The 19,514-nt window shown below is 43.2% G+C and overlaps 1 protein-coding gene across 7 annotated transcripts in view; it reads right to left on the reverse strand.

Annotated features, from left to right (window-relative positions):
* Nucleotides 1-17,516, reverse strand: part of CHD3 (chromodomain helicase DNA binding protein 3) — a 28,890-nt gene extending 11,374 nt beyond the window's left edge. For 2 of the 7 annotated variants that reach the window (XM_051995772.1, XM_051995776.1), the window contains exons 1-23: nt 17,240-17,516; nt 12,587-12,699; nt 12,104-12,274; nt 11,775-11,896; nt 10,936-11,207; nt 10,529-10,659; nt 10,198-10,336; nt 9,848-10,023; nt 9,263-9,496; nt 8,775-8,978; nt 7,988-8,199; nt 7,370-7,501; nt 6,405-6,504; nt 5,757-5,948; nt 5,249-5,449; nt 4,708-4,845; nt 4,310-4,431; nt 3,771-3,944; nt 3,509-3,650; nt 2,989-3,120; nt 1,811-1,928; nt 1,210-1,334; nt 822-1,053 (exon numbers count right to left, since the gene is read on the reverse strand). In XM_051995772.1, coding sequence (XP_051851732.1) covers nt 822-1,053; nt 1,210-1,334; nt 1,811-1,928; nt 2,989-3,120; nt 3,509-3,650; nt 3,771-3,944; nt 4,310-4,431; nt 4,708-4,845; nt 5,249-5,449; nt 5,757-5,948; nt 6,405-6,504; nt 7,370-7,501; nt 7,988-8,199; nt 8,775-8,978; nt 9,263-9,496; nt 9,848-10,023; nt 10,198-10,336; nt 10,529-10,659; nt 10,936-11,207; nt 11,775-11,896; nt 12,104-12,274; nt 12,587-12,699; nt 17,240-17,501 — 3,844 coding nt within the window. In that variant the 5' untranslated portion in view covers nt 17,502-17,516. Of the gene's footprint in view, nt 1-821; nt 1,054-1,209; nt 1,335-1,810; nt 1,929-2,988; nt 3,121-3,508; nt 3,651-3,770; nt 3,945-4,309; nt 4,432-4,707; nt 4,846-5,248; nt 5,450-5,756; nt 5,949-6,404; nt 6,505-7,369; nt 7,502-7,987; nt 8,200-8,774; nt 8,979-9,262; nt 9,497-9,847; nt 10,042-10,197; nt 10,349-10,528; nt 10,660-10,935; nt 11,208-11,774; nt 11,897-12,103; nt 12,275-12,586; nt 12,700-17,239 lie in introns of all 7 variants that reach the window. The other 5 variants (XM_051995769.1, XM_051995775.1, XM_051995770.1 and 2 more) reach the window with 4 other exon arrangements.
* Between the last annotated feature and the right edge of the window lie 1,998 nt (nt 17,517-19,514).

Here is a 19,514-nt window from a genome sequence, read left to right on the forward strand (position 1 = left end):
TAGAGGGAGGTACTAATATCTGGGGAGATCAGTAAAGATTTTGTGTAGAAGGTAGCATTTGAACTGAGCTTTGAAGGAAACAAGAGACAATAAGAGTCAGAAACAAAGAGGAAGTGCATTCTGGATATGGATGTGGGTTAGCCTTTACAAAATGATGGAGACATGAGATGGAGATTTGTATGAAAGGAAATGCAATAAAGTCATTTGGCTACTGCAAAGTCTGGAAAAGGAGTAACATATAACAGGACTGAAAAGGAGGCTGGAGCCAGGTTATGAAGAATTTAATTGCCATTTTTAAGAATCTATAATTGATGCTATATGTAATAGAGAGCCACTAGAGTTTACTGAACAAGAGGATAACAAATGTAAGATGTATGCTTTATGCATATTAGCTGAGCAGTGGTAGAGGGTGAAAATGAGAGAAACTGATGAGAGAGACCAATTAAGTGTCTGTTGAAATAGTCACAATATGGCAGCAAAGTAGCGTAGTGGATAGTGTTGATGTGGAGTCATGAGGACCTGATTTCAAATCCTGTCTCCAACACTAAGTAGTGTGACCTTAGACAAGTTGCTTAACCTCTGGTTGCCTCAGTATCTGCATCTACAAAATGGGAATAATAATATATCCTTCCCAAAGTTGTTATGAGGATCAAACAAGATAATATCTGTAAAGTGCTTTGCAGATCTTAAAGTGCTATATAAAATGATCATTACTACTAGATTACTACTAGCTGAACCAGGGTGGCAGCTGTGTGAATAAAGAGAAAAGGAAAACATTCTAGGATACCTGGTATGAAAGGGGCAGGAAAAAGAATTCTCACCTTCATTTTCATCCTTAAATAGCTCCTCTGTGCCAAATTTGAGGATATCATCAAGCTCTTGTTTGGACATTGAACCTGCCTTAGAGCCTAACCCAGGCCTTACAACCAGGTGTGTCAGCATCATCTTCCTTTTGGCCACCTGGGTAATCCGCTCCTCTACTGAAGCTCGTGTCACAAACCGGTAAATCATCACTTTGTTGGCCTGACCAATCCGGTGAGCTCGGCTGAAGGCCTACAAGAAGGCAAACAAGAGTAGGACCAGTCAGGGGAACAAAGGAGAGAACATATATCCTCAGAGACATTGTGAAAGAGAAGGTACAGCCCAGTCAAAAGATCTTTCTCTGACCCCAGATCATCCTTCTCTATAAGTAGAGTATCCAGTTCTCACCTGGATATCGTTGTGGGGATTCCAGTCAGAGTCGAAGATAATGACAGTATCAGCTGTGGCCAGATTGATGCCTAAACCCCCAGCTCTTGTGGACAGAAGAAAGCAGAACTGCTGGGCCCCAGGAGCTAGGGAAGGAATGAATTGGAAAGTAGACCCACCTACAGGCAATTCATTTCCTAAGCCTCTGGCTCTTCTCTTATCTTATTCTCTATATCCCTCCTTGGGAACTCAGGTAATCAACTTTTGTCAAGGACCAATGTGACTCCCCTCAGGAACTAAAGTGTTTTATCTCTTAGGCACTAATCCTAACAATAATTTCCAGGTCACATGGACTTCCTGGGGGAAAGAATAGGTTTCCACTCACTAGAGGCTTTTGTACAAAGTTTGGAAGATGCTCATTTATTGAGACTACTGAAGCAGGGATTATTGGTTAGGTAAGAATCAGAAGGTCTCTGAAGTCTCTTGTAATTCTGAGATCCTGTGCTTCCAGATGTCTATAACCCCCAGTCATTAATACCAATAAGAACCCATGAAACCATCCCCCAGATATTATTTCCCTTGGGCTTCCCTTGTTCATCCCTTGAGCTTCTGGTGCCCTCACCATTGAATCGGTCAATAGCCTCCTGTCTGAGTGCTCCAGTGATGCCTCCATCAATCCGTTCATACTTGTAACCTTCATAATCTAAAAAGTCCTCTAACAAATCCAACATCTTGGTCATCTGAAAAAGAGAAGGAGAATTTTTTGGGAAGAAGAAAAAGGAAGAATAGAGGGGTTGTCTAGGATAGTAAGGAAAAAGGATCATAGGAATCTACCCATTCGTATTCTACCTTATTCCTCTGGAGCCCTAGTCCTTATGTTTTCTTTTATAAAAAAATCTAAACTTTTAATTTTTAACTTCCATTGATAAGTCTGCCATAAATTTTTAAACCATTCTGGACTGTAGTCCTATTTAGGCCTATTGGAGGCCAAAATTGCCTCCAAAATTTGGCCTCCACTTTCTATCCCCTTCACTTGATTTCCAAAACACACTATTTCTTCCTTTATGGTTGTTTCCCTTTCCTCACTCCTATATTATTCCTTCCAAGAGAAAGGAATCAAATGTCTCCTGCTAGGGGTTGGGCAGAGGTCATTCTTTTACAGATCCCAAGCAAGGGAAAGCAGCTGCAAAATCTATGAGGAAGACAACTTTTTAAAATATCTTTTTTTTTCATAAGTCATTTTTTGGCAGGGGGAAAGGGAGGACGACGTGGGTTGTGATGCAGTTAGAGTTAAGTGACTTACCCAGGATCACACAGTAAGTGTTAAGTATCTAAGGTCAGATTTGAACTCAGGTCCTTCTGACTTCAGGGCTGGTGCTATATCCACTTTACCATCTAGCTACCCCTATAATATTCATGTTTACATGTTTTAATATCATAAAATTCTGTTCTCCATTGTAAGTTAATGTGTATTTTGTGATAAATTGTATTACAATAAAACACTCAAGCCTTGTAGGCACAAAGGAAGATTAAATTTCCAGGTTTTTCCTAAAATACAGAAATGCTTTATTTTATCCCATCTTTGCCTCTTCTTCTAACTCTCAGATTCAATTTTAGAAGGATATTTCCAAAACCCCTTAGAATAAGGATCTTGGGCTACACATGAACTGGATAACACAGAAATTCATAAAAATGTTAACTGAAAGAATTCCCAGTGCCAAAGATTTCAGAGTCTTTGAGAAGTCAGAAATACCAGCAAGCAGAGAGTGGTGAAGGAAGAAATCAAAAGGGAGGAGTTACCTGGGAGAAAATGAGCACTCGGTGGCCCTGTTCCTTCAGTTTCCGAAGCATTTTTTGTAACAGCATCAGCTTCCCTGATGACTTGATAAGAGCCCCACCCTCATATGCCCCACTGGGGAGTTTGGGGGACTCCTAAAATGCAGAAAGGAAAAAGGGGTAGGAAGCATGGATGTTAAAATCTTCCAGTCTCTACTAAATCCAAAAGACTGAATGTCTAAGTTTAACCTAAACCCCACAGTCCTCAGAGATTTAGCCACTGGTTGGGATTAGTATTAGAATTAAGGTTGGAAATGGAATTAGAGTTAGCAAGGGAAATAGAATTAGGGTTAAGGTTACAAATGGGTCAGAAATGAAGCTAGAGTTAAGGTCAGAAGTAGAATTAGACATGCTATTACATATTATCTCATTCTCTTCCCCCAAAATCCAGCTTTACTTTCCCTTGGAAAGAAATATCCTAAATTACTAGCTACTAATTCAATTCCCGGCTCTTCCCTCCCTACCAGCCCCATAGGTCCCACACCATAGCAGCCACAGGGAAGAGGTAGGGGTGGTTGCAGCACTTCTTTAGATCCATCATAATGTTGAGCAATGACACTTGGTTTCCACCACCTCGAGAATTCAATGCCTCAAAATTCCGAGTCAAGATATATTTGTAATATTTCCTGGTAGGAGAGGGAAAGATTAGGATGAAGAATTTGGTCACAAACCACCCCATTCCTGATAAATCCCTACCTACCCCAGCTCAAGGACCCAGATATTTAGTGCCCTCCCCCCAGCCTCACTTCTGCATGGGGCTGAGCTCCACCCTAACAATGAGCTCTGTCTTGGCTGGCATATTCTTGAAAACATCAGCCTTGAGCCTCCGAAGCATATGTGGCCCCAGAAGGTCATGTAGTTTCTTGATTTGGTCCTCTTTGGAGATGTCAGCAAACTCCTCCAAAAAACCTTCCAAGTTGCTGTAAACATAAACAAGAGAAAAGGAAAAACCCCTAACTGCAAGGCCTAGAGTCCCCAGGATACTAAACTAACATTCCTATACCTATCTCTTACTCCAAGTCTGTCCTGTACAAAACTATTACTGTTTCCCAGATTATCCTCGGTCTTTTCCATACTCCTAATTTTCTTCATTATACCCACCAAAACGTTCCTTATACTGCTTCCTCTTAAGTAAGGTTAAAACAAGAAGGATAAAGTTGAAAGCTGAAATTAAAATTGGTGATGGGTAGACAAAGATATTTAAGAGTTTAGGGGAGAAAACCTAAGGAATGGGTCTAGAAAAATATATGTATGGTAGGTGGGGAAGAAGAGTATGGATACTTACTTAAATCTTTCTGGGGTAAGGAAGTTAAGCAAGTGAAAGAGCTCCTCCAGATTGTTCTGAAGGGGGGTTCCTGTCAGCAGCAATTTATGATCAATCTTGTAGCCATTCAGCACTCTAAAGAACTAGAAGTAGGGCCAGGTTGGAGGACAAGGAAAGTTTATGAGCAATTTAATACATCTGATTTCTTAACACCTATCTTTCCTCACTTTCCAGCTCATTTTCTCAGAGACAGTTATTTTGCCCCTAGTATCCCCACCTCTTTCCTACCTTTACTACATTTTTCCCTCAGGGATCCAGGTAATCTGCCTTTAGCCCTCCCCTCCCAAAAGATTTGTCAGATTCTTAATAGGAAATAAATAATAAGCCTTAAGTCCTTTGATGTCTTGCATCACCCTCACCTTGGACTGGTTATTCTTGAGCCGGTGAGCCTCATCTACCACAAGGCAGGCCCAACGAATGGAGCCAAGTGCTGCTTGGTCAATGGTGATCAATTCATATGATGTCAGAAGAACATGGAACTTCACCTGTGCCTCTCTCTGCCAACATAATAATTGATCCATACAGATGCTGCCCAAACAGCACATGAAATCCAGCATCTACTCCTTGCCCGAGATTTAGGTATTCTGTCTCCCTTCAAATCTCCAAGATGAATTAGAGATCTTATCCTACAGTCTTGGCTTCAAAGCCTATAAGGACCCATACATACAGTTCTTAATGTTCCTATTTCTCATTAGATTCTCAAATGTAAAGTTCCACATGCAAAATATTTTAAAACAAGAATCCAAGGCTACAATATAACATATTCTTTGATGAAGGGAGAGAGAAAAGGGAGGTGAGAAATAAAGGGACAAGGCAGGAGAAAGTATATTAACGAGGTAAAGGAGAAAGTGCAGGTTTAGCAGCATGGGAAGGAATGAGGTATATTGTTGAAGTACCTACCCTCATTTTAAATGCCTTTTTGCCACCCTTGATAGCATTATCTTCAAAGGAGAATTCATTCTCTCGGATAATGGCACGACTGTCCTTGTCCCCAGTGTATGTGACCACATAGAATTTGGGGGCCCACATCTGGAACTCCCGTTCCCAATTAATGATGGTTGAGAGTGGAGCACTCACCAGGAATGGACCTTTCGTGTGGCCCTGGATAATAAGAGCAAGACTGGGTCATTAATCCAGCCTCTTAGTTTATACTCCCTCAGTCATCCATCCCTCCTCCATCACAATCAGCCCTGGTTTAATTCAAAGATTAATCCCAAAGATTGGGTATCAGGAGGGAATACTACAAAAAATGAACCCTGGTTTGGGAGGTGAGGAGTAAGAGAAAACACTTTTTAAATCGGGAGTGGCTTCAAGGATAGAGAAGGTAGAAAATAGGCAGCAAATCCTTGCATAGAAATGAGCTCAAGGGCCAATGTCTGTTCCCCTCCAGAACCCTGGTATCTGGCACCTCCTTATAAAGGGAGTAAAGGAAGACGATGGTTTGAATGGTCTTGCCCAGGCCCATCTCATCAGCAAGAATGGTGTCAGTGCCCTGTGCCCATGAGAATCGTAGCCAATTTAGTCCCTCCAGCTGGTATAAGTGCAGTGTGCCCCCTGTGGCTGTGATGAACCGTGGCTGGTTCTCATACTTCACTGTAGGCTGTGAGATAAAGGGACCAGAAGAAGAATGGTCAGAATTAGTCCTTTAGCTACAACCTTCTCCCCTTCCAGTTATAATTTCAATTTGACTACATTTCCCGGTAGCATATAAAATAGGGTTTTTTTATTTCAAAGTGAACTCCTGACACTTATCAGCTGTGTTACCCCAGGCAAATCATTTAACCTTGTTTGCCTCAATTCCTCATCTGTAAAATGAGCTGGAGGAAAAAATGGCAAACCACTCCAGTATCTTTGTCGAGAAATTCTTCAATGGAGTTACAAAGAATCAGCTATGACTGAAATGACCACACAACTTCTCCTAGAGGTTAATTCCTAACAGCTGCAAGATAAGGATAACTGTTGGAGGAGAGCTGATTACACATGAAGTCTCTGTTTCATGAGTCTACATTTGCCTTCTTACTATTTAAGGCCACAAATTTTGATGAGAAGGACTCACATCATTAGTTGGAGAGGTAGGAGGGCCATCTCCCAGAAGCTCCTTTTTCTTTTTCTTATATTTTCTAGGCTGAGCAGGATCCTCCCCCATGATTAGCTCCCTAGCAGACAGAGGAAGGTATAGGTTTAGACTTGGTCTCTGAAAGAATATTCCACAACCTAGTTTCCTCTTGCCAACACATGTCCTTTCTTAATTTCCCACAGCTTTGGACTCTGTCTGTTTTCCACAGCTAAGGTCCCCTCAACTATCACCCTACCAACATCCCATCTCTACAACCCATTTCTCTGTAAATAGACTTGCCAATCCTCCCCCCCGCCAGCCTTAAGACATCGCACGAGGCATGACTCAGGTAAACTGAGGGCAGCCTTGTAAGAGTGAACAAGATGGCATTTGGGAGGAAGGGGTCCCACCTGAGAAGCAACATGGCAGTTCCCAGGAGAGGCATGCCAGATCTGGGATGAGAGAACAATACCCATATACTTTATTAGGAAAGGAATGCTCACTTTGTACTTGTGTGTAGCTTCCTGTAGGGAATTATATATCTGCTATAGGCTAGAATGTGCTTACATTAAGTTATAGGACCTAGAGGCATATTCTGAGAAGATAAAAGGGCTTGCTGTCTTTGTAATAAATGAGTCTTAAAACATCCTGGCTCTTGCCCCTCATTATTCACGGTCTTCATCATTCTGGTGAGCAGGCATTGCTGGTCACATAAGACCACCTCATTCGGGAGTTTGGGCCAAAAACCTGAACATTTCTCTACATCCATGAATCCCCTTTTAATTATTCCCAAGCCAGGCCTTACTCCTTGTCTTATACAACTCCTCTTTATGCCTATTCCAAATAATCACACCATAATCTTCTTTTAGTTGAGTCTGTTTCTCTTCTTCCTCTTTCTCCCTACCCTCCAGCTATAACTGGCCATTTTTCTATTTCCCAATCCTTATGCCCCCTTTTCCCCTGACCGGTGCCTCCAGTAGCTGTTTTTGTGGGCATCATATTCAGGAATGTTCATTTCATCTTCCTCCCAAGTTGACTGGTCATATGGCAGGTCTCTCCATTTTACCAAATAGTGGTAGTTTCCCTTCTTGTCCATGCTTTGAGGGGAAGGGAGGAGAGGGGAGGGAAAGGATCAGAAAGAATGACATGGGATATATATAAAAAGTCTTACTTTACATAATAAGCAGTAGACATATATAACTTAATAGCTAAGGAAATGATATAGGCAGAAAACACAAACCCTTCATAAACAAGTTGAAATATTTTAAGTATATCTCAAAACATCTGATGCTGATATCTTCAAAGATATGAAACATCTCATGGGTCAACTTTCTACTCAACTGACTGAACCACAGCATATCTTATGCTTTTATGAATGAACAGCAATAAAGGTGTATATAGCTCTGCTGGAATACTATTCTCCCCAATGACTCTAAATTGTCTGATCAAGTCTTGATTATAATTATCCAATATTGAATACACTATTTCCCTTCTAAAGAGAAGAATTCTTAATATTAAAGGGTTTTTACTGTAATAATATGAAGGACAATTTTGAAGGGTCATCCTGTGATTCCTTCACTTGCCTGTGATTAATGATTCTGTGAACTGTCATCCATTCTGGTTTGATGCCAAATCGGTAAAACTTTTCCTCCATCTCAGCATAGTGTGGGTCTTTACTCTTTCGCTTGTCACTCTTCCCATCATCTTCTCCAGAACCATAGTCCAGTGGTGGAGGTTCATCCATATCATTCTTTCGTTGATAGTTACGGTACATCACCAGATGAAAAATCTCCAACTGGTAAGAATAAAAGAATAAAGATGTTTAGAAACTTTTATGTAAGAGAGGGAAGGAGGTAGGGAATAGATGAGAATAGAAAAAGGGAAAATGGATGGCTCAAGGGAAATGTAAAGTAGGCATCAAGAATAGGGAAATGAATAGAGAGTGTTGGAAAAAAGGAATGCTGAAATTAGGAGACAGTATTGAGAAAAAATGTAGAGGTCATCTAAGTTCAAATCCCTTATTTCACAGATGAGAAAAATGGATGCTTAAAGAAATGATTTGTCCAAAATCATACAGAGAACAAAGTATGAAGATTTAACTTTAGGTCATTTTACTCCAAATCTATTATTCTTTCCAGTATACTAAGTTGCTTTTCAGATGTCTGGAGACATAGGGTGATAGGTACAGAAAAAGAGTGTGGCAATGACAGTGATAAGAAAGGGGACTAAAGAAAGTGAATTAGAAACAATAGTTAAAGGCTAAGCATATAGATTAGAATATGAGCTTGAGAGCTAGGTGATAAGAATGGGAAGAATTATGTGAGGAGCAAAGGATATAAACCATTGGAATGAGAGGATAAAAACCATTACCTGAAGCTCCTTTGCCCAAGAACAATGCCAGTAGGACAGTCCAACCCACTTAACAAAAAACTCTCGCTCAGAGCGGCCTTGGAGAGGACGGGGAACTTGGATGTCTGGTGACCCCTCAGCCAGTTGAGGGGCTGGAGCTGCCACAGGGGGCTCCCCCCACCTCCAGTACAAGATCTTCTGTACCCGGCCCTTCAGCACAGGGCACTTCACCGCAAAGACAGAAAAAAAAAAAGATAGAAAAAGTAACACCAAAACAGTATAGCTGGCATTTTATAAAGGAAATAGATAGCCTAGGGGAGAAAAAATAAATCTGAGGATTGCAAGTGAAATGGTGGTGGAGGAAAAAGTGAGAAATGGAGAGTAGGAGACCAGAGATAAGGACAAAAACTAGCATTAAGGGCTAGACGCTTGATTTCTTCTGGAAAGTATAGAATAAAAAGGGGGAGCTGAGAGAAGGGACTAGCTACGAGGGACACAACAGTGCTTACCGTGCATCGAGGACATAGCCATTCACCATTGGGAATGTCTGGCAGTGGAGGATTCAGGCAATGGATATGATAAGAGGAGATACAGGCATCACAACAGAGTAACTCCCCTCCATCTTTGCATACTCTGCAATACTCCATGTGATCATCTTCTTCTTCCTTTTCCCCTTCCTCTTCTCCTTCCTCTTCATATTCTTCTTCTTCTTCCTTGGCTTCCCACTGTACTCCCTCCTTTTCCTGAAGATCAAGGTACCGACAAGACATAGAAATATACCAGGAGAAACAGAGAGAAACCATTTATCAAAGAGGGTCACTTGGTATCTTTAGAGTGGAGTAAAGGAGAAAATATTTAAGGAACAGGACAATTAGAAAAAGTGATGTTACAGGTAGGAGCAATACAAGGGTATGGGCAGGGGTGATGAACCAGGATCTTATGTACTCATTTTTTTTTTTTTAGACTAAAGAAACAAGACTTGGGGGTAACAAGAAAGAGGATGAGTATAGGAACTACGGGGAATTTGGGCCCTGAAAGGAAGGAAATGTCTAAGTCACTGGGATAAAAGAATGCCTAGGTACTGGTTTACTCACACAATGAGGGCAGCTCCACTTGCCCTCAGGAGCCCTGTCAAGCTCAGGATCAAGGCAGACAAGGTGATAAGCTCGAGGGCAGGTGTCACACAGAATGATCTCCCCGCCCTGCTGGCACACCTCACAGTAATCCTGGTGATCCGTCTCATAGCCATCAACTTCCTCCTCCCCAGCCACTGCAGGACAGCCCAGAACTGTCAAACATCCCAGTGAAGACAAAGAAACAGACACAAACAGAGAGACAGAGAACAGGGAGACCACAAGAGAAAGTAAGAAAGACAGCAAGATATTTAAAGAAAGACAAACACAAAGGCATACATGCCCATAACATGCCCTTTCCATTTTCTTACCTTTTTTCTTCTTCCGTCCTGGCCGGCCCCGCTTCAGTTTCTTGGTTCGGGTGGTGCCATCAGGCCGGCCTGAGGCACTGTGGATACTGCCACTCTCTAGGTCAGACTCCTCAGCTTCAGGCTCAGGACCTTCATCACTCTGGAAAACATACTGCCCATAGCCCCATGGCCTGTCAGCCAGACCAATACCTGCCCAAACTACCACCCTAGACATTGTTTTCCAGTTTCTACTCCTCTCATAGACTCCAGCATTTGGACCCCACCCCCGAGATGTCACATTTTTTCAAGTGATCTCCTACTCCCCATTAAGGGACAAAATAAGGATACCCACCGAGCCTCCCTTCTTTCTCTTGCCACCCAGCAACCCAAGTTTGATTTTGAGTGGTGCCATCTTCTTTCCCCGAAGTTTCTTCCGGCCATCAGGCACTCTGGGACTCTTACTTCGCCTCTTATGACCAGGCCCTAGAAGATGGAAAGGGAAGAACTTTTCAACTGGAAGAGGTTTGTTTTTTTTTTTTAATGAAATTTTTGAAATCCTTTCCGGAGGCCAGGATTTTATCAACATCAATTTTTGGCTAAGTTTCATATTACCATTCAGGACTAGATAGGAACAATTTTATGATTTAATTCCCTACCCCCTTGTCCCACCCAGTCTATCTTTCCACAACAAAATACCTTATGCTTCTCTTTCCTCTCACGTACCAAGGCCTTGGGGAAGGAAGTTTGGAGAATATTTACCTTTGCCTTCTTTGGTTTTGGCTCTTCGGATAGGTGGAGGCTGGACATCAGCAGGAGGTGGTAGAGACCCAGGAGGAACTGTATTGGTGATCGATGAAACAGCAGATGACACCTGTTCAGCTACAGCTGCTGCAGCTGCTGCTGCTGCGGCTGCCACAGCTGCTGCAGAACCCTTAAAAGGGTTGTTGGCACTGAATTCTCGCCACTTGGCCCCTAGGATTGTCATCATCTTAGACATTGGAATCTTGGGGTTCTTCTTAGCAATCAGGGGCCTGCAGGGAAGGGTGTCAAAGACTCAGAACTCCATCTGATAACGATTCCTAATCACAAAGTGACAATGACCAAAAAAATCCAAAAAATCAAGGCTTCCCTTGGGTTAATGATGTGAGTTATAGTCATGCAGGAAGTGTGCCAACAAGACTTAAGTTCTTGTCTGGAATGAGAGATGAGAACCTTGAGAGACAAAAGGAATCTAAGTCTCAAAGTTAGCAATGGGATACCTGAGGTGACCCCAAGGTTATCTGCTCTTCAAAGAGAAATAAACAACTCATGACTCAGGAGGTACTCTTTCTAGCCAGAAGGTGGCAGTGTCTGCCACAGTGATAATGTCACTAATTTTTTCACCCAGGGCTAGGAAAAGGATCAAAGTAAAGCAAAAACTCAGGAACTTGGGGCCACTTTCAGTCACGATTAATAGAGAACACCCATTCTGAAGACAGTAGGATTATAAGAGGAATCTGCTTTGTTACTAGAGATTCCCCCTTAGCACCAGAGTTTAGGAACAGTTTGAATGAGATTCCTCATGATCATTTGTGAAATATTCCACCATCCCTTCCCACCTCATGAACTGGCTGAAGGCCTTGTAGTTGGTTAGTGTGTGGTAATCTTCCTCAGAGAATACATGTTCTACATCCTCTAAACCCCACGTTAGGAGCAGCATAGCTGATGACTTCTGTTCAACCTGGTAGGGAAGGAGTTATTAAAAGCTGAAGAGATTCTCCCCACTCTTTCTTAGCAATTTTTGAAAATACTCTTGTCTTCCTTTCCACCCTCTTAACTAGTTGTCTTGGCTCTCTATTGCTTTATGTAGCATTCCAAAATCTGTTCATTCCTACCAGTGTCTCCATCACATTGTTTCACTCCTAGTCCTCTCCATGTCTTTATTTACCTTCTGGCATCCATCTCCCTCCCCCTTTTTCCGCCGTTTTGTCTTCTTCTCCTTCTTTTCACGGTGCTTCCGACGTCGTTTTCGGCCAGGTCCAGTACCATACTCACTGCCTCCACTCTCTGACTTTTCCCGATAGTCATCACGTTCAGAGCCAAATTCTTCTTCACTATCCTAAGTGGAGAAAATAATATCTAAAAATTGAGGTTCCTCTTTTCCTAAAAAGCACTGATCATAATTGGAAGAGTAAAGAACGCTAGAACTTGCTGGGGAGAGGAGGTGGAGAGTGGATTACAAATCATCTACAAGATGGGAGACAGGCAGATAAGGTTTGGGGTCTTCCCTGAGGGTTTTAACAGGGATGTAAGTAGCCCTCCTTTTGGGGTCTAGAGAGGAAATGAAGCTCTTCTTGACATCTAGTCTAAGGATTTTTGAAGGGTTTTATATGGCACCTCTGGGCTCTGCTGCAGGTTCTTCTATACTCACAAGCTTCTTTCGTTTACGTGGTTTCCCTGGCTTGTTTTCCTTCTGTTTTCTGGGTCCTCGTTTTCTCTTCTTCACTCCAAGAGCTGAAGGTGGGAGTCCAATCTCATCTTCATCTTTAGGGCAGAGAACAATCACATTGGAGAACTTAAACATCTAATCTTTTACATCTTATTCCTCTTAGAGACTCAGTTCCCACTTTCTCCAAGGGCAGAGGCAATTTAACCTGTCCCTCCTCTGTCTCCCATCATTGGATATTTGCATCTAGTTTGTTTTTTTGTAAGTATTTAAAGAGATACTGAGTACAGGACTGTTCTGAAAATGAGAAAAGAGTTCAGAAGTAAAGTGTAGACAAACAGAGAGAGAGAGAGAAAGAGAGAGAGAGAGAGAGAGAGAGAGAGAGAGAGAGAGAGAGAGAGAGAGAGAGAGAGAGAGAGTGCTAGGCACTTTTTATATTCATTTGAGATAACAAGTTACTTGTCCATTCTTACACTAAAAAAGTATAGGGTATTGGATCAGACAAATAAATTCAGGTCTTTCTTATTTTTGAGTCCTGTAATCTTTCCATCTTGGGGATCTGGGCTTTTTGACTCCACATATACTTCAACACATACTCAGTGTGATATGTATAACAAAGAAATTCTGAAACAAGGGCTGACATATTACATACACAATAAACACAGGCTGGTTACATCTACTGAAAGATACTATATATAGTAACAAGCAAACTCACCCACAACCCCCATCCACTCTCTCATAAATAGTATCTGCCAGCATCAAGGTAAAAACCAACTTTTGTCCCAACTGCTTATTTCAAAAGAAAGGGACTGGTTCTTCCCTTCTCTAGTGCCCTCTTCCTCCTTTTTTTCAGTGACCATGCTTACCATAAATTTTGGGAAGCAGTAATGCTACAAAGACATCATTCTCTAATATGCTTTCTTTAGTCCCCTAGTACTAGTCCAAGCAGCCAGACTTATGATGGGGCAGAGGCAACAGCAGGAAGGGACAATTTTGTGAAGCCCAGCCCAATCCCCTTACTTTAGGCTACACTTTTTCACCTTCCATAACCAAAGGCAAATTAGCAACAACTATCAACAGATTACTAGAATGTTTGTCTCAAAAGCCCATTACAATTCCTTTCTTCCCCATAACCGCTGCTTCTTTCAAAGATCAAGATACTAAACCACTAGTCCTTTTATATGAAAGAATTTATGTTGAAGACAGAAAGGGGAATGTGGGGACAGAGCTACAAATGCTTGCCTGAATATTGAGAATAAAATGAGAACTATTGCTAGAAGCCCTTTGATCTCTCTAAATCCAAATGGTTTATTAATATGAAAATGGAAAAGGGTTAATTTGGAGGACAGGCCAGGATGAAGTAGTTGGGGAGGCTAAGAGGGACAGGACATAGGCCTGAGTAACTCTTTAATCTGTTTGACCCTTTCCAGCTACAGGTGGAATCTCCACCTGACCCCGGGCAAAGTGGGGCTGTGGAAGAAAATCTAGTACAGAAAAGGAGAGCTACAGAAAAGAGAAGCTAAGTCTCAACTCCTCTGTCTTACCCGCTGGCCTAAAGCCCAGGCTCTCCCACTTTCCTGGCTCTGATCCCTGAGGGGGCTGGCAAGCTAGAAAAAGGAGGAGGAGCTTTTTCTAAAGCCTGCCCTCCCCTTTCCTTTCTATCTCACCATCAATCTCACACACATATATTTATTTTTTCTCAAATTCCCCTCCCTCCCCCAACAGCGAACCACCATAATAGGGCCCCTGCACATGCGTATTGCAAGGAAAGGGTGGGTTTTTATTTTCAAGCCTTTTGCAAAGAAACTACCAGAATTTTCCACACCTACCCATATCCTACCCTCCTCCTTCCAAGTAATCAAATCTAAATATTATATTTCTTTATACTTGCCAGAAGGGGGAGGAGAAAAATACAGTTTTGGCTCCCTTCTTTCCCTTCCCCCTGCAGGAGTCTTTGAATTTGAAATACTGAACAATGTACAGAGGTTGGTGGGAGGAGAAAGAGGTAAAGTTGGGCCCAGTTCAGAATGTGAAACAAAATGGGGATGAGGGAAAATCAGTCAGAATGAAAAACAATAGAGTGCTACAGAACATACAAATTCATATTTTCCTTGGGAGTTTGGGCCAAAAGGATAGAGTTAAATACATGGGACAAACTTCTTGGGGTTGGGGTTTGCCTTCCTCATACCTAGGGAGACAAAGAAAGGGGAGTAATATATTCCTCCCAAAGTTTTTTTACATCAGAAAATTACTCAACAAAGATTTTTTTTACTCATTCAAACTTGGAGGGATTAGGCATAGGCGTGCCTCGAGTAGAAGGGAAATGATTTTTAATTTCAAAATCAAACAATTTGTTACCTTCAAATATCTGCTTATTAGGAAAATTGGGTTCAGAAGAGGGGAGCAAAGAAAGCCAAACAAAGACACACCTCAACCCCTGTAGGTTTCTTTCTTGCTTTCTTTCCCAGCTCTCCCATCTTTTATTACCCAGGTTTTGAAAATGACCAAAGAGGATTACCTAATCTGAAAACTCAGCAGACAAGAATCCATCCTCTAATCTTATCTTCCCTCCTCCTCTTTTTATTGCTCACCATCCAGATATATTATAGATGTTTAATATTTAATTGAATTTGTACCTATCTCCCAAATATTCCCATTTCCACTTTAAATGAAAAATGTTCCCCTCAAGGAATTTTTCCCCCCACTTGTTTACTATTTCTCAGAGGAAGGAGAGGGGATTAATTATTTCATGTTCATTAAGACACTTCCTCTCTCCCTTCCTATCCTACCCCCCTCCTCTTTTGTTGTTCAACTGAAGTATATACAGGCATATCTGCCATGCATGGCACTAATCTATATTTCAATATTAATAACATTGGGTATATCTCATCAATAAGGACTGGAGGGAAAAAAAGAAAAAAACACAAGGCAGCATGGTATAGTGAAGAGGACTTGGGAGTTGAATTTCAACTCTCTAGGTCCCTTTACCACTTTGTGAGACTTTGGGCAAATCATTTAACTTCTCTTTGACTCAGTTTCCTCATCTTTAAAATGAAGGAGTTAAGACTCCATGACCTCTTAAATTCCCTTCCAACTTAATCTATAAAGCTATTGAAGTTTGCTCCCAGGCATGGGGATTAAAGTGTCCTGTCATTTTCTACATATAAGGTATGTATCAACATGTAAAGTTGACTTTTTTTTATGTTTCTAGAACTAGTCACACAAGGTTGTTTGATGTGGGGTGGTTACTGGGTCCCTGAAGAGGCAACTGTTATCTGGAAGCAGTGGCTAGCGACATTAAAGGTGCCCATGTGAGAGAACTGGGGATGGGAGTGATGGACCTTATAACAAATACCACGGGAGGTGAGGTGTATCCATAAACCCTCAGTCATCCCCTTACAGAGATGATTGTGGTGGGGACAATCAGAAAAGTCACAACCACGGAAACCCAGGACCACAGTAGTAGGGTCACTCAAGGACAAAAGAGGGTCAATGGCTCATAAGAGTACAAGGTGGAGTCCCGGGGAGTGAATACACACTGCTTTGCTACCGAGGGGCCTAGCACTTACATAAACGAAGGGGAAAAAAATCTAAATAGATGGAGTTGTCGGTGGGTCTATTTGGTTTGCTCTTTAGGCACCCTGCCCATCTCCAATTCCAAGATCTTGGGTGGAAAAAGGGAGATTTACTCGCTGGGCAGAGGTCTGAATACAAAAGTCCCAATGCCACCCGCAGAACAAGCCCAGTTCCCACACAGACAGGAGCGTCCGTGCGAGCAGCGTGTCCGTCCCCAAGTGGTCAGGGGTTATTCCTTGCTTATTCCGAACCCCGAGGTGGAAGGCTAGTCTTACGCTGACTCCCACAAACGTACAGACATTATCTAATTTTACATTTAGTCACACTCCAAACGAGCTTGAACTTTCAGAACCACGGCCACGGTAGCCACTCTCAGCCGCCGCCTCCCCTTTCCCCCGCCAGCCCGGGGGAGGGGGGATGGGGGAGGAAGAGATGTCTAGAGCTCAAGTGGGGCCCGAAGGCTCGGCTGGGGAGTGGGGGGGGGGGGGGTCGTCTTGGGTTCGATCGCTCCTAATCCCCCGAAGAGAAAGGAAGAAAAGAGTGGGGGAACCCCACACACCACCAACCCTCCCCTCCCCCTACGGCTGAGACCAAGAGTTGGCTCCTCAGTCCGCGCGCCTGCTCAGCTGGCGCCCGGCGTTCAGCCGCGGCCGCAGCCGGAGGCTCCCCCCAGAGCAGGGGGTGGGAGCTGACTTGGGGGAGGGGAGGCGAGGCCCGCTCGGCCAGCAGGTCGGCCCACCGGCCCGTAAAGCTTCCCGGCCTCCAGCCCGGGGCGGGCGGTGAGGGAGTGGGGGGGCATGCAAGCAGACGGGCCGGCTGTTCCGTCGTCCGCGCGCCCCCGGACTCGACTCCTCTCCGTCCGCGCGGTGGGTGCCTTTCGCGCTCCCTCCCCTGCCCTCTTCTCTCCACCCCCACCCCTAGCTCCTCAGCGCGCGCCTACCCGACACCCCCCACCCGAGCCCCCTCTCGCGCCCAACGGTTTCGGAACTTTGGGCTGGCGGCGATCGGAGTAAAAAGGGGGGGGGGGAGGGTTCGGCGGGTGTCCTTCGTTCGCGTCTTTACCTGGCGGTGGGGGCGGGGGCGGCGGCGGCGGCGGCGGGGGCGGTGGCGGGAAGAGGTGGCAGCTGGGGGGACTGTGGCGGCCGCGGCCCCGGTCGTGCCCCGGCGGCCCGCGTCCGACAACTCCCTCGTCGTCTTCCTCTTCGTAGTCTTCATCCGCCGCCTCCACCTCCTCTTCGCCCTCTTCTTCCTCCTCCTCTTCTTCCTCCTCAGATACTACCATCTCCTCCTCCTCCTCCTCCTCGTCCCTCAGAGAGGAAGCCATCCTGTAGCTCTGGCCCCCCCACCACCCCCCCCACCCACCGCCCGCCTGCCTCCCCCACCACTACCACCACCACCACCACCACCACCACCACCACCTCCTCCTCCTCCTCCTCCTCCTCCTCCTCCTCCTCCTCCTCCTCGTCGTCGTCGTCCTCCTCCTCCTCCTCCAACTCACCTCCTCCCCCAGCCCCCCAAACCCCCGGGCCACCCCCTACCCCCACCTCTCTGTCTAAGGAGGGGTCGAAACCACCTCCCAAAAACAATTTACTATTGAGAAAAATTAAAGGGGGGGGGGGGACTTTCTCCTCCTCTTCCCTGGGAGACCAAAAGAGAGAAGGGGGGGATAAATATATATATATTATATAAATAAAAGTTTTTCTACTCTTTGCCCCCCCCCATACTCCCCTCTCCGTTGTTTTAAATATATTTAAATTCTGAGGGGGGCGCTGAGAAATATTTCCTAGAGCTGAAGCACTAAGATGGCCGCCCTGAAATTATTTTTAAAACCCCCCCTCAGCACCGCCACCCCCTCCAAGGAGAAAGAGAGGAAAAAAAAAATCTGCTTTTAAAACAAAATGGCTGGCTTAATATTTCATTTTTCACCCCATACACCCCCACCAACAGAAATGCTTCCAATTCCCCCCTTCTCATCTCTAAAACTCTCTCTATCCAGAAACCCACAAAAGTCTTCCTTTTTTCATAGTTGATTAGTAAACAGATTAATAAGATATTTTCCTTGTATATTGAAGGGGGGGAAGAAACATGAAGGATTTCTGCATAAAACAAAAATGGCTGCTGACTAACCTCCACCCCCCCCATACACCTATAAAAATATTTTGGGGGGGGCATTAATCAGTACTCATGCTCAGTCTGACATCAGCATAAATTACTAAAGGTTAACTAGTTAGATACTAGTCCAACTAGCTTTTAAATTTTTCTTTTCTATACTAGTCTCTTCTCTCTCCACCTCCCTCCTCAAAAGAAAAAGCTTTTTTTCCCCCTAAGTACTTCAGAAAGGGAGTGGTTTAATGTGAAGGGTTTTTTTTTTTCCTCCCTTCAGGCATTGTCAAAGAAAAAGATGAAATACATATATTTATATATAAATTTGGCCATGTATATATATATATATATATATATATATATATATATATATATATATATATATATACACACACACACACACATACATACACCTTGTTAAAGTTGAAATGCATTTAACTTTATGTATTTTATAAGATTTTTTTTCTTTTTTAATGTAGAACCCTTGGGGAGGAGGCAGAGAATGGAGCCCAATCTTGAGTTTTTTCATTCAATCTGAGTTTTATGTTTGATGATTCTTAAACACAATCATTTTAGTAATTTGCAATCATTTAAAATTATATTTTCATTTCATTTTCCTTTTCTCCCAGATAAACTTGATTAGGAAATCTTGATACAGAATGAATTTTGCTGTAAATGGGGAGCACCAGGATCTGAAAAAGAAAAAAAAAATTTGCCCCTTTTCAATAGACTCCTTTTTCTTTCATTCATCCCCCATTTCCAGTTCTATCAAAGTGGAAGAAATTGAAATATAGTAGGTGAGACGAAATTAGCTAAAGTGAAGAAAAAAATGAAAGAAAATGACCAGGTATTTGATTTTCTCATCCAATTTTTCAACCAAAATATCCCCTTAAAATAGGAATGGGAGGATATTGGAAAGGGGTCAGGAGAGATCGCTCTTAGGAACTATCGAAATCAAAACAAGGAAGCCAAATTATCTTTCAAGAAACATTGTCTGTTGGGGTAGGAAGGGAGCTTTTAGACTTAGGTAGAAAGAAGCAGTATCTCTTTCCCTGGGTATGTCTATTAATAAAGAAGAGAGTATCTCTCCTGAAATGTTTGTTATCATTACGGTGGTATAGAGGAAGGGATAGGACAGTAATCCTTCAAATCATCCCTTTACAGTCTTGATTCTGTTCACTTTGCCCTCTTCCTCATGGTTCTCTTTTTTGCACCTGCCTAGAATCATCTCTTA

Source organism: Antechinus flavipes, chromosome 4, assembly GCF_016432865.1.
Source record: "Antechinus flavipes isolate AdamAnt ecotype Samford, QLD, Australia chromosome 4, AdamAnt_v2, whole genome shotgun sequence".
Lineage (NCBI taxonomy): Eukaryota > Metazoa > Chordata > Mammalia > Dasyuromorphia > Dasyuridae > Antechinus > Antechinus flavipes.